This window comes from Aspergillus mulundensis, assembly GCF_003369625.1.
Source record: "Aspergillus mulundensis strain DSM 5745 chromosome Unknown scaffold_8, whole genome shotgun sequence".
Taxonomy (NCBI): domain Eukaryota; kingdom Fungi; phylum Ascomycota; class Eurotiomycetes; order Eurotiales; family Aspergillaceae; genus Aspergillus; species Aspergillus mulundensis.
The window spans coordinates 1,857,182-1,871,854 of NW_020797896.1; the positions used below are offsets into that span (position 1 = coordinate 1,857,182).

General features: G+C 37.4%; 3 protein-coding genes across 3 annotated transcripts; 2 read left to right on the forward strand and 1 right to left on the reverse strand.

The window, feature by feature from the left end:
* Nucleotides 1–8,304: 8,304 nt before the first annotated feature.
* On the reverse strand, nt 8,305–9,891 carry DSM5745_07949 (uncharacterized protein; the record flags this gene model as incomplete). Its single annotated transcript, XM_026749965.1, has 1 exon — nt 8,305–9,891. One exon carries the CDS (start codon nt 9,889–9,891, stop codon nt 8,305–8,307), a length of 1,587 nt encoding a protein of 528 aa, XP_026601997.1.
* A 507-nt stretch (nt 9,892–10,398) lies between these two features.
* DSM5745_07950 (uncharacterized protein) lies at nt 10,399–11,818 on the forward strand (the record flags this gene model as incomplete). Its single annotated transcript, XM_026749966.1, has 2 exons — nt 10,399–11,163; nt 11,213–11,818. The coding sequence occupies 2 exons, from the start codon at nt 10,399–10,401 to the stop codon at nt 11,816–11,818; spliced, it is 1,371 nt and encodes a 456-aa protein (XP_026601998.1).
* A 1,043-nt stretch (nt 11,819–12,861) lies between these two features.
* Nucleotides 12,862–14,563, forward strand: DSM5745_07951 (cytochrome P450; the record flags this gene model as incomplete). The annotated part of the gene is made up of 5 exons (XM_026749967.1): nt 12,862–13,060; nt 13,107–13,963; nt 14,010–14,120; nt 14,171–14,337; nt 14,389–14,563. 5 exons carry the CDS (start codon nt 12,862–12,864, stop codon nt 14,561–14,563), a joined length of 1,509 nt encoding a protein of 502 aa, XP_026601999.1.
* Nucleotides 14,564–14,673: the final 110 nt, after the last annotated feature.

Below are 14,673 nucleotides of genomic sequence, written 5' to 3' on the forward strand. Positions count from 1 at the left end.
TGGTCACAGGCGATTGCCACCTTTTTTTACTGTTAGGGACGCCGTGGCTTTCTTTCTTTTAAACCCTGATATAGCAACTCTGGGAATGTGCGCGGTATTAAGAAAAGAATGCCACAGGAAGGACGACTTGCAACTAGGTGGTTATTTAGGGTTTTTTAAGAAGCCCGGGCGATGGATGTATACTGCTAGTTCACGGTGGTGGATTGCAACCCTTACCATGTAAATCCTGTTAATGTCCATACCAACATATAAAGCTAACCATAATAATAGGTGGCTAACATGCTTCGGTGTCGGGGTGTTTTTTCTTATCAAGGCGGTGTTTAGAGCAAAGCGCTACTATAGCAGGGGCAACTTCGTCCGGGACTAGTAGGTGATTAGCTTTGGGACAGCCAACCGCAACCTAATGGTGGCCTCGCTGCAAGGTCTGCCTGTACTCGTGCTGGTCCTTATTGCCAATTCCCCCTAGTTTATTATCACCGTGAACTATTACCTCTACAACAACCTCCTCACGTGCATGCTTGCCTCGGCGGAGTACAGCTCCTACAGCAAGAGCAAGAGACCGCTCCGTGTTTCATGGCCAGCCGAAGAGAGCCAGCAGCGCTCGACCTACTGGCTCAGTGTCCCGTACCAATATGGGGTTCCCCTGCTGCTGTTCTTGCTGGAAGTGGGTGCCTGAGGCCACCGGAGGCCTTAGGGCTCCGGTGGAGGAAGGTTCTTCCGGCCTAAATAACTACCTATAAAACTTTTTATTTATTTCTAGAATATTTAGCTTAATATATTATATAATATAAAAAACTTTTATTTATAATAATTATTTATTTTTTTTAATAAGTTATAAGCCCGGGTTTACTTAACTTATATACTTAATTAAAAGTTTTTTTTTAAGTTAACCTATACTAACTAAATATATAATATTTTTTTATTTTATTATTTAGCTTTATTATTTTTAATTTTATTAATTATTATAATAATTAAAAAGCCTTATACTTAAGGCAAGGCTTTTATTATAAAAGTATAAATATTATAGCTTTATTTTTTTTTTACCTTAAATTTTTTTTTTTTTACCTTTTTAATTAGCTTTTAATTTTATAAATACCTACTTTCTAGGGCCACATGTATTAAATTTTTTAATAAAAATAAGTTTTTTTTAGTAGCTAAAAAGTTTTAAAACTTTTAAAGGTAGTATAATACCTTTAGGTTTTTTAATTTAAATTTTAATTTTAACTACTTTTTAAAAATTTAAATTAATTTTTTAACATTTAACTAGCTATCCCTAGTTACTAGCTTTTTTTTTATTTTTTATAACTATTCTAGCATAGGCTTTAGCTTATTTAATTTTAACTTTATTATAATAACTTTTTAGGGCTTATTATTTTTAATTACTTTAGGTTTTTAATTTTTAAGCGCTTTAATTCCTAGTACCTAAACTATTTTAATTTTCTTATTATTTAGTTTTTTTATACTAAGCTAAAATAAAAAAAATAACCTTAATTAAAGCAAAAAACATCCTGGTTTTAACCTTAAAAAACTAGTAGGTTAAGTAAAATTAATAAGTATTTTTAAAGCTTTAAAAGGCTAGCTATAGCTATTTTTTAAAGTAGCTAAATTAAAAATACCTTATAAAAACTATTTTTATTATTTTAGCTTTTATTATACTAGCTTTAATAAGTAAAAATACCAAGACCTTTAATTAATAATTTATTATAAGCTAAGCTAAAAATATAAATAATAATAATAAAATTTTAATTATTATTATGCCTCCCGCGTAGCCTCCTGCTTAACTTATTATTAAAATTATTATTAAGTTTATGCCCCTGGTAAACCATAATAAGGTTAAAATTTAATAATAAAACTAAAATTATGCCATGACTTTAATCCTTAGTTATTTAAGTTTTAATTTATAAAATCTTTTTATTAATAAATAAATAGTTTATAAATTATTTAATAAAATTAAAAGTTACTTTAAACCTAATATTAATATTATAATTTTTAAGGCCTAGGCTAACTTAATATTTTTATTTTATAATAAAAGTATTTTTAATTTTAGTAAAAAACTTAAAAAAAAATTAACAAAAATTTACCCGTGTTAATATTACTTTTTTAATTAAATTTATTATTATTACTTTTTACTAAGCCCTAGGTAACTAATTTAATTATTTTAAGGCTATATACTTTAATAACCATATTATTAAATACCTTTTAAAAATATTACTATATTAATTACCTTTTTAAATAACTTTATAATTATTATTAAATTTATTAAATTAAATTAAAACCAGGGCACTAGTACCCTAGTACTTTTTTTTAGTAAAATATTTATAAAGCCTAATACTAAATATTATAAGAATTATATTAATATTATTTAGGTTTATAAAAATAGAAATACTATAAATATTATTACTTATTATTATTCTTATTATAACACGCTTTTTTATAGCTAAAAAACCTGCTATTAACTTTATCCTAAACTTAGGAATAATTAAAAAAATTATAGTGGTAAAGGCACTAAGCACCCTTAAAAAAACTTTAAATTTAGGGAAAATATAAAGCCTATATTTAAGCTAGTACTTATAACTTAAATTAACTTAAAATTTAAATAAAAAACTATTTAAAATAGTCTTATTTAATAAATTACCTTAAATAATAGCTATATATAATATATTACTTATAATTATTTTTTATTTTAAAACCTTAAGCCTTATACTAGTCCTAGTATTAAAAATATTAATTTTAAAATTTTTAGTACTTAAGGTATTAATATTATTAAAATCCCTTATTATATTAATAGCTAGCTTAAAATTTTAGCTTTAAATAATATTTTATACTACCTTAATATATTTTTTATACTAATTTTTATTTTTTAGCTACTAAATAAGTATTGCTTAGTTAGTTTTAGCTAATAAAATATAAAAGTTAAGAAGCTATAAGGTACTAATATTATTATTTTATATAATTATAAATTAGCTTAATATATAGTTACTAAAGTTTATAAAATATTTTTATTAAATTTTTACTAGGGCCCGGTAATACCAGCTATTTTAATATTAATAATATTTATTTTTTAAAATAATTTTTTTAGCTTTAGTACTAATAAATAGGCCATATTCTTAAAAATTAATTTAATAAAATAAAAAAAAGTAATTTATAGCATGCACATGCCTAAAGGCTATATTTATAAATTTTATATTATTATATACTAGCAGGCTAAGCCTTATAAAGGTATTATAATATTTATTAATTAATTATTTAAATTACTTTATATAAATATTTCTAGCCTATATTTACTTTTATTTAATAAAAAAGTATATATTAGCTTTATTATAAATAATAAATTTTATTATTACTAGGTTATAATACTAGCTAGCAAGAATAAATTTACTATTTAAGCTTTTTTTATTATTTATTAATATAATATACCTAAACTCTTGCTGCGCCGTGTATACTATAATTAAAAAAATATTTATAATTTATAACACCTTATTTATAGCTTTAAAGTTATTATAAAAACCTTTAATATAAATTAATATAAATAAAATAATTATATTAAAGTACTTATTAATAAGCTACTAGGCCTTATATAATTTATACTACATAATATTAAAGCCCTAGCTAATATATAATTTAAGTTTTATAAAAATACTAGTTATTTATATAACTATACTTTATATTTTATATTAAATAATATTATATTATTTAAGGCTTAGTATAGCTACTAACTAAATATCTTTTATATTTATATTTTTTAGTTTAAGGTCTATATTTTAAACCCATTAAAAAAGTAAAAAAAACTTTGTGAGGATAGTAGAACAAGAACTAAAAAATTAATTAGCTTTAATAAAAAAATAAATAAGCTATACTAGGTTTTTTTAAATAATAGCCACGTGGTCTTAATATATAATATTAATAATATTAAGGATTATTATATTAGGCTAAATTTTTTACTAAAAGTAACTATTTTAGCGCCTTTAGGGATTTTTATTTTTAAAACTTTATTTTTTTTAAAAATATTTATTTTTAAGGTATTACCTAAAGCTTTAAACCCTTTAAAATTTTTTATTTTTAAGGTACTAAAAGCTTTAGTATTTTTAAAAATCTTTATTTTTAAGAGCTTACTAGTTAATACTAACCTAAATATTAAAAAAAACCTTAAAAATAAATTTTTAAAAAGCCCAGCTTTTAAAGACATTTTTAGGTATATAAACCCTAAAAATCTAGTAGTAAAGGCTATTAATTTAGTTATTAAAGTTAATATATTTTTAAAAAATTTAAATTTTAGCTTTTATAATACTAGCCTAGTATACTACACGCGTGCTTAAGCTATTATTAATTTTAAAAAAACTTTTTAAATTTTAAATAAGCTAGCTTATTTATTTTATTTTTAAAATATTATTAAAGTTATATAAAATAAAATTACCTTAATTAATAAACTTTATTTAAATAATTTTTAAGTACTAGCTAGTAAGCCTAGCTTAAATAATATTTTAATACTAGCTATAATATTTTATAAATAAATTTTTAAAAAAAATAAATTAATAGTTTAGTAGGCTAAAGCTAAAGGTAAATAAAATAAGTAATTTAAAAATATATAAAATAAATATAAATTTTTAATAAAAAATAAAACTTAGGATTTTATTAACTTGCTAGCTAAAAAATACTTACTTTTTAATAAATAAGTTTTAAAAGTTAAAAAAAACTAAAAGGCTAGATTTTTTATTATAAAGCTTATTAAATAGTTTATAGCTTTAAGTAAATTTATAAACTTAATTATTATAAAATTTTTACTAAGGTAATAAAGCTATTAAGCTATAAGCTTTTTTTTTATTATTATTACCACGCTAGACCTTAAAATTAAATAAATAAATATAAAAATAATATTTTTATATAAAAATATTAATATTATAATTTTTATAAAATAACCTTACTTTTTTATTAATAGCTTTAAACATGTTTACTAACTTTAAAAAGCTTTTTATAACTTAAAGCAGGCATTATAAATCTAGTACTAATTATTTATAAACTTTTTAATTATATTAGGCTTTTATTTTATTTATTTAAACTTAAAAGTTTTTATTAATAATAAGATTTTTATTATTATATATATAAATAATTTCTTGCTAGTTAATAAAAATAAAACCTAAATTTAAAAAATTAAAAATACCCTAAATAAGTATTTTAAAATATTTAATTTTAGCCCTTGCTATTACTATCTTAGTATAAAAATTTATTAAAATTAAGTTAATTAAATACTTTAGCTTTTTTAGCTTAGCTATATAAATAAGATTTTTTATTAATTTAATATAAATAACTTTAAAATTTATAACATGCTAATAAATCCCTGCTTAAAGCTAAAGCCTGTTTTTAAAAAGTATATAGCTTTAATAAATATTTTAAAGTAGTATTAAAGTATTATTAAGTTTTTAATATACCTTATACTAGGTACTTAAGCTAATATTACCTACCCTATATTTATTTTAAGTTATTTCTTTATTAAACTTATAAAAAAGCATGTGGTAATTATTAAGCACGTGTTTTATTATTTTTAAGGCTTTATAAATTATAAATTAGTATTTTTTAGGAATTTATAATTATTAACTAGTTATATTAATATTAATTAAAATAATAACCTAAAAACGCGCTATTTTACCTTTAAATATATATTTTATATAAGTTTTATAATTATTAGCTAGTTTTTTAAGTATTAGCCTATTATAGCTTTATTTTTTTTATAAAGCTAAATATATAAAAAAAATATAAGCTATTAAAAAGGCTATTTAGCTTTACTACCTATTAAAAAAGTTTATAAATACTTAAAAGGTAGATTTTATAATTACTATAATTTATAAAAATAATAAAAATATTATAGCACTAGCTAGTAACCCTTAATTTTATACCTAAAGTAAGTATATTAATATTTAATATTATTTTATTTAAAAAAAGGCCAAGGGCGTTATTAATATTTAATTTATTTTTATTAAAAAATAAATAATAAATAATTTTATTAAACTACTAAGGCCTAAAATATTTAAATACTTTAAAGCCTTACTAAAATTTTTTTTAAGCTTATATAAGTAGGTTTTTTAGTAATTCTTATACTAAAATTAGCCTTTTTTATATTAAACTTATAATAACTTGCATATTATAAAACTATATTTAATTATTTTTATTTTTAGCTTATTATTACTTTATCCCTATTTTTAAAAATTAATTTTATAATAAAGGTAATATAATATTATATTACCTTAAAACCTTATTTTAGTTTTATATAATACCCTAACTATAATATTAAAAATTAATATATTTTTAGCCTAGTTTAATAAAATCCCTAGTACTTTTTATATTTACCCACGGGAAATTTTATTTTTAAATATTAAAATATAGGCTTACTAGTATTATTAGCTTATTAACTATCTTAATTAAAATTTTTATTTAATATTTTTTTAGGTTTTAAAGCATGGTTATATTACATAGTTAACTATCTTTAAAACCCTAAAACTTTTTTAAATTAAGTAGCTAAATAATATTATTAATTTTTAGCATATATGGGCTATTATAGTAATCTTATTTTTTAATAAAAAAAATTATTATTTAGGACTATAATTCCTACTATAATCCTACTAGCCTATACCTTAAAAACTTTATATTTAGGGCTTAATTACGCCTATTATAGTTATTAAACTAATATTATACCCTTTAAAATATATAATATTATACTAGTACTAAATTTTTTAAAAAAAATTAATATTTAAAATATATATTTTAGTAAATTTAATATATTACTATGCTAGGTAATCTACCCTATATTAAAAATTAAAATTTTTAAATAAATTATTATATACTAGTTTATTATTACTAGTTAATAATACTTTTTATATAAACTAGGCCTTATTTTACCCCTAAAATATTTTTTATATACTTTAATATTTATTATTACTTTTTTAATTATAAAAGGGTTATATAATTTATAAAAAAGTTAGTAAATATACTAGTTAGTTTTAAAATTTATAAATTACTTAACTTATTATTTATTATTTAATTTACCCTAGGCCACCTAGTACCTAAAACTTTTATTAAAAATTTATTATTTTATATATTTTATTATTATTTATTTATATTTTTAGGACATATTTTAGCTTATTAATATTTAAAGCTTTTATTAATACTTATTATTTTTATTATTTTAATTACTAGCTTTTTAATACTTATTTATAAATTATACTTTTAAAAAAAAAATTTAATATTAATAGCTTATAACTTATTAATTTAAAAAAAATCTTTTTTTATACTAGCAGCCTACGGCTTACTAATTTAAAAGAGTTCTTAATATAAATAAAGGGGAGTGTTAAAAGTAAGTACCTAAGGTTATTAAAGGCCTTAAGACTTTAATAAAAAAAGGTTTTTTTAGCCTAAACAGCCACCTGTAAAACCTTTTATTTATTTTTAAAATATTTAGCTTAATATACCATGTAATACAAGAGACTTTTACCTACAGTAACTATTTATTCCTTTCAGTAGTTTTACACCACCCTCCACTGGCTTATCTCACAAAGCCTGTTCTACATCCGGTTTGAGCCCCACGACCTGCGCGGCGACCTCAGCGTTTCCAACACCGTGAGCTCCCTAAAATACTTACTGATGCCAATTCTCTTGGCTGTCCTGGTTGGACTGGTAATGGCAGCATTGCTTATTAGGTTGGGTCTGCGCAAAATACCATCCTGCATACCGCTGGCTAGGAGCTGCAGCATAGCCATTAGCGCGGCATATCACCCACCAAAGAACGAAGACCTGCCGACGGTGGCTCTAAAGCCGGTTATGTGGGGAGAAACGGAGTATTTTCCTAAGGTGTTTAAAGCAGCAATAGCCGAGTTTTACGGGGATAAATTAGGTCACTGCACCTTTACGGCATTAAATACACAGCCGCCGAGCTTGACCAAGCCCTATGCGTAGGCACACAAGACCCAGGAAGCCTGGTACAGATTTAATGGGACACTTGTATTTGCTTTATCTAGACAACGTTCTGGCTTGTTCCTACAATTGCCGCTGATAATGGGAATATATACCAGATCCTGGGGTTTCCGCAAATGCTCGGTGCTGAGCGAGAGCTAGATGCCTGAGAGCACCTGTACCCAATAATCTTTGCCTCTGAGTCCCAAAGTCCATATCTTAACGGCTCTGTCTAAATCAAGTAGCAGGTCTTTCTACTATGCTCTGTTTATAGAGTAAGTTGACGACCTTATTCTAGACCTGCACTAGAGGAAACCTCCCCTAATCATTCTCCCAGCACCCACTGTCCCGCGGCCAAATCCCCTAAAAAACGCCCTTGTAGCTCCCCAGCTCCACAAAGCCCTTCTTGAAGCCGTATCCCCTGTTCCTGGCCTTGACCCTCTGCACGATGACCCTCTCCACACCATGGTCAAAAAACCGAAAGCATTTCCAGCGGAACTCCATTCGGTCGAGGATCTCGCTGAGGCCTTGCGGGACCCCTGCGTTTCGGCCGTGCTCGATTTGGAGGAGGCGCAATGCAGAGCGTGGCTGTGCAGCGTCGAGGACTGTGGCCATGATGCTGCGGGCGAGGGTCTCGTCCACGGCGATGTCGGCTAGGAGGTCTTGTGTGGCCTGCTCGTCTATTTTATTTTCTGCTTCGGTGATGGAGTCGAGTCGCAGCCAGAGCGTTTCGAGACGCGGCAGGTATGTCCCAAGTGCCTTGTACATCGCGGCTTCCTGGATTGAACCTCTCTGCCGTCGGACTGGAAGCCGCAGCTCGCGCAGGCGAGGGCACGCTGTGCTGATCTGCTCGATTTGGGCGACGGTGGTGGGTGGTGCTCGCGGGTCAATGTAAATACCCCCGACAAGCGAGAGCTTTTCGAGCGTTTGGCCGTGAGTGTCTAGGACAGCCTGGAGAGATCTCTTTGTCTCGACGTTGCCGACGACCCCGGTCGAGAGATGGATGCTCGTAAGCTTGCCATTGATGCTTGCAATCAGTGTAGCTACTGTCTGGTCCCACACGCCTTCCGTATCTTCCATGTAGTCCTCGTGAGGATCCAAGGCTACAGCCGTGAGGGAGGAAAACTCGCATCGTGCTGCGACTGAGAGGACGTCGTGCGATACTTCCCACAGGTGCAGGGTCTCCAGCTTGGAGCAGAGGATACGCCCAAGCCACGTGCAAGCATCGAACCAATAATTGGCTGGTCTAAAGCTCAGGGTGCGTAAATGGGGACGAGGGCCTTGGAAAGTAAGCTCCTGGTGCTGTAGAGCTTGCCGGCCATTATAGATGGAGACCCCGGGCCATCGCCGTGAGCTTCGCGCCAGCTGTCGCATCTGGCGTGTCACTGGTCGGAACTGGAGATATTGTCTGGCGATGTGAACATGTTTGAGGCTCGGGGTCGGTTTCAAGATTCTGAACAATATCGCGTCTTTATTCCAATCGACCTGTCCCGGGACATGGCTCCCCGAGTCACTCATCATGATTCTGGTCAGGTTCGGCCAAGTGGCCAGCGCGAACTCGTGCGGATCGATGCCCGGCACATCGCCGAGATCACCCTTGATCTGCAGGCTGGGGAGTCTGAAGAGGAGGTTGTGCAGTCTGCAGGCGGGATTTGCCTGCAGTTCCTGGAGCAGCCATGGGGGGAGAAGCGCCCTGGAAGCCCAGACAAGATCTTTCAAACCGGACAGCTTCTGCGGCAGCTCGGGCAACGTTCCCCAATGGTCGATCTCGTTGCGCACGGAGACGATGCCAGCGCGGCCGGGGCGATAGTATTCATGGACACAGGTCAATTTATCTTCGGCTTCTCCATGCGCGATATTGTCATAATTGTTAAAGCCATCGCTGCTGCTTCCATGCTCATGGAGGATCTGCTCGGCTTTCACGGTCGGCAGTTCACCCCAGACGGTCATGCGACGTACAGATGCAAAGGCGGACGTTCGGTCCAGGATCTGGAGCCAGCGGTCGACATTGGCGCAGAGCTGGCGCCTACTGACTAGGTGTAGCTTTAGGTGGTGGAAGGGGTGGGGGCCTGCGACCGAGTAGAAATGCCTGTTGACCAAGGCGAGATCGGAGACACTGGGGAGATACGGAGTACTCGGCTGCGAGAACCTCGCAGATGAGATGCAGCACCTCGACGGGGAGAGATGAGATGGGCATGGTGGATGCAGGGTGGGAGGAGCGACCGGAGGGGAAGCCGCCCCGTACGCCCAAGCAGAGTCCCCGTGACCGCAGGGACTAGCGAATGAGACTGAGTCTGTTGGGAATCATTTGGACTGGTTAGACGAGTTCCTAGGAGCAGGGCGAGGCCAATCAAGGCCAGCCACACGAGCGTACATGAACGAGGCCGGCCCAGACTGCAATCTGCACCCGACCCAAGTCAATGCGAGCGGACCATTCTGCTCCTCAGATCTCACAGCATGCATCGCAACCGAGATGACGACGAACTAGAGGAGGTTCACATCGAGGAGGTTTCTCCTCGTCTTTACTCTCGCAGAGAAGGCAGGCGAAGATATAGCGAGGGAGAACGATACAGGCCCTCCTACGAGGAATACTGGGGATCCCGTCGGGAGAGAGAAAGATACAGACCATCCTACGAGGAATACGGTGGTGAGAGAGGGAGATACGGGCCATCCTACGAGGCATACCTTGGGGAGAGACGCCGTGAGACCCCCCGCGTCTGGAAGATCAGCAGCAGCGACAGGAACTTCTGGTTCAAGCCTGGCTACAACGACCGGTGGGACAGGAGACACAGAGAGCCAGATCATTCGTCTCCAGTCGTGCGAGCCCTCGACCGCGCAGCGCTGGCCGTTCATGTCACATATGACGACCTCCGGGTATGGAACCGGCTCTATGGCCCCGTCGGGGCAGCTGCTGTGGCGTCGGTCGCGAAGAAGTCGATCTGGATGCTGCAAAGCGAGGTGCTGGCTTCTTTGTTTGATGAAGTTCCTGAGGAGGCGTTCATCTCACGTTCGGTTGGCACTGCGTTTGGTGGCAGCTGGCGGAAAGGCATACGGCGGTCACTGCGGAGACGAGCCAGTATTCCTCGCATCAGGCGAAGACGACGGCCAACGATATCGCCAATTTCTCCTTCACCCTTACTTGAAGACCCGTGCGAATGTAAAACGCCCGGTGACGAGTTCAAGAGCGCGGTCCAGGACGCCAGCGCCCGGATCGAGACTTCGGTAAGTACAAGAAGCCAACGACTGATTAAGGTAAACTCATGCCGCTTAGGGTGGAATCATTGCCGCCGTCGCAATGGCCGCGCTCGCCCTGACGAATGTATCGCGAACACACTGGGTGGTGCAATCCTGCTGGACCTCGAGCATGGTCACTGCCGTGCTGGCTGTCTATCTCGCGGACGACCACGCCTGGACCATCAGCCGCCTGGTGTCGGACCAGGAATTACGCGCCTGGATCAAGGATATGGATCCCCGGGTTGAGGACGAGTTTGTCGAGCGACTGACTTATGCTGGCAAGAGCGAAGCCGACGAGCTGGATGCAGATATCCTGCTACGCAACCTGGCCCCGGCACCATCCTCGGTTGTGTTGACCTCAGCGCCCTCGCTTCTTCTGTCGTCGGCTCTGCTCTTACTTCTCGGTGGGATGGCTGTTTTTCTGGCGTTTGTGTGGACGGAAACCCTGGATGTTGAGATCGGCCAGGCTGGGAGTAGGAACATCCTCATCACCTATGTCACCACCATCAGCGTTGCGCTTTTCACGGTCGGATTCTTCCGACTTCAACGGGTTTCGGTTCCTGTTCGTCAGTCCATCAGGAGAGGGATGAGTGTCTTCTCTTTTGAGCCGCGACGGAAGGTTCGAAGGCGAGGGAAGCGATGAGCCATCTCCCTCACATCACCATTGAGACCTTATTCCCCAGCATACACTCTCTAATGCAGCCCAATGGGTATCTCATGCCCAATCAGCGATAAGCCAGTGCTTTGTCCGGGCGCGCCTCTTTAGAAGTCAGCTTATTACTCTGCCCTTCTATATATAGCAGCCTGCGACCGTGGTCCAGCAAAGGTGGCTCGATCCCATCTTCTGTGACACAGGTGAGGCTCGTTCACGGTCACCACGTTTCCTGAGCCTCGAACGGCGATCGGCCATAGGTCAGGCTGTAGAATTCCCGATGGAGGCCTTGTTAAGCTTACCCCGCCAGATATACGGTGGCCTGACCGTTGCATAAGGTGGGTTGGACAGGCATTGACTTTAGTCTTTCGCTGCCCTGGTACGAGGCTAGAAGCTTTGCCTGATAAAATAGAAAGCTCGAGTGAACTCACTCTCAACTCTCGAAAACATCGGGCGTTTCGAGCAGAGCCTAGAACTTCTAGAAGTTTTCAAGATGAATCCCTCAACGCCTGCCAGTGCCAGTGGATAGGAACAGGAGATACCGTTCCCTGCAGGCTTCAGCTCACTGCTGGACATACGAGACTCAGTCAGCCAAGGCTGTACTCTGGGTCTGAGTCCAGCTCAGCGTTGTGCGACACCAAAAGGCCACGCCGGGTTCGCCAAGGGCATAAGCTGCAGCTGAAGCAACTTAGCCCCGATCGGCAGAGATTCATTCGATCTTGTTCAGATAGCGTCGTATCTGGTATCTTTTACCCTGGATGTCATTGGCTGTCACAATGCCATCAACCGAAAGAGACTTTCTTTGTCACGGCGGCGCAGAACTCCCCAGCAGCCTCGTATCAACCCTGGGCTGACATGCATGCGGCATACTCTGCCACCAGCCGTTTCATGCTGTACCCTGGTCCGGCGCTTAATGGGAAGCCCAAACGATTGGTGTGCGTATCACTCTGCAGCACGGTCGCAATATATCTGCTTCCGATCTGGCACTTCGCTGCTGGGGTCTTCAATACTCGTGCACTGTAGTCCTCATCACCATGGCCTCGTTTGTCTTATTCGGTGTCGGCTTCGTAGCCTACCTCCTCATCGTCTGCATCTATCGACTGTACTTCCACCCGTTGAGCCACATCCCCGGCCCCAGACTGGCGGCCATCACCCACGGCTACGAGTTCTACTACGATGTCATCAAGAAGGGCACCCTCATCTGGGAGATCCAGCGACTCCATGAGATCTACGGTACGCCTCCCTCCTTGCTGTTGTAGAATGCCGACTAACCACACAGGCCCCATCATCCGCATCAACCCCCGCGAGGTGCACATCTTGGATCCCGAGTACTACGAGGAGATCTACGCATCCAGCGCCCGGAGACGCCACAAGGACCCGGTCTTCCAGTCCCAGTTCAACGTGATGATGTCGTCCATCTCCGCCATCGAGGCCGAAACCCACCGCCAGCGCCGATCCATCTTTGACCGTTCCTTTTCCAAGCGCGCCATTCAGAACATCGAGGACTTTATCCGCGGCCACATTGACAAGCTTGTGTATCGTTTTGAAGAGGCGCAGCGGGGTGGCGACGTCGTCCGACTGGATACTGCGTTTGCTGCTCTGGCCTCGGATCTCATCCACGAGTACCTGTACGGCTACAACCCAGGGAACCTCGACCAGGAGGGCTTCAACGGCCATGTCCGGGATGGAATCAATGGACTCTTCCACGGCGCCCACCTGCTGTACTTCTTCCCGGCTCTGCACATCATCATGGATTCGTTGCCGCTCAGGCTGTGGGAGAAGCTGAGTCCACCGGTCTTTGCGCTGCTGAGCGAGAAGCACGATCTGTACCGGCGAGGTGTTGAAGCACTGAAAGTGGCAGATGTGCCCAGCGACAAGACGCCCGGCAAGCTGATCCGCCACCTTACTGCCAGTTCGGTGCCAGCAGACCTGCGGGCTCCCGATCGCGTGATGCACGAAGGGTTCGCCATCATTGTCGGCGCCGTGGAGACGCAGACACGACCGCTGGCGGTGGCTGCCTGGCACATCTACAACAGGGACGATATCCGATCCAAGCTCCGTACCGAGTTGAAGACCATCATGCCCACGCCAGATGCTCGACCTACCTGGACGGAGCTGGAGCAGTTGCCATACCTCGTAAGCCCTTGTCTCCTTCCAAGCCCTCCAGCACTAACAGCACCAGAGCAACGTCGTCAATGAGTCCCTCCGTCTAGCGACGGGCATTGCGGGCAGGTCCCCTCGCGTCGCTCCGAACGAAGCCCTGGTGTACAAGGGGATAACCATTCCGCCGGGGGTAAGTAGACTCGGCCGCTCTTGGACTACAGAACTAACAATATGTGCAAGACGGTCATGAGCCACATCAACTACTTTGTGCTTATGGACCCCGAGATCTTCCCCAATCCACACGAATTCGACCCCGATCGATGGGCTCGAGCTGCCGCCAAAGGCGCCCGACTAGACAAGTACCTGGTGACCTTTGGCAAAGGAAGCAGGATGTGTGTGGGACAGAAGTAAGTTGTTCAAGACCTGAATTCATGTGCCTACGAGCTAACATGTCACAGCCTGGCTTATGCTGAGATGTTCCTGATCATCGCCACGCTGGTCCGTAAGTTCGACATCGAGCTCTATGAGACCCCAAAAGCCAACATCGAGTTTGCTCGCGACTTTGGGACTCCGTTGCCCGAGGAAGGAGAATTGAATGTACGCGCAAAGATCACGCGGATCATCACCGAGTAGGGCATTTCCCTCTATCCTTTCAAGACAATTCCTCTCGCCCTTCCTTTCTGTACCTGTGCATAGACTTCGTTCGATCATTTAGATACGGTATTGGTTGGGTTTTCATCTCC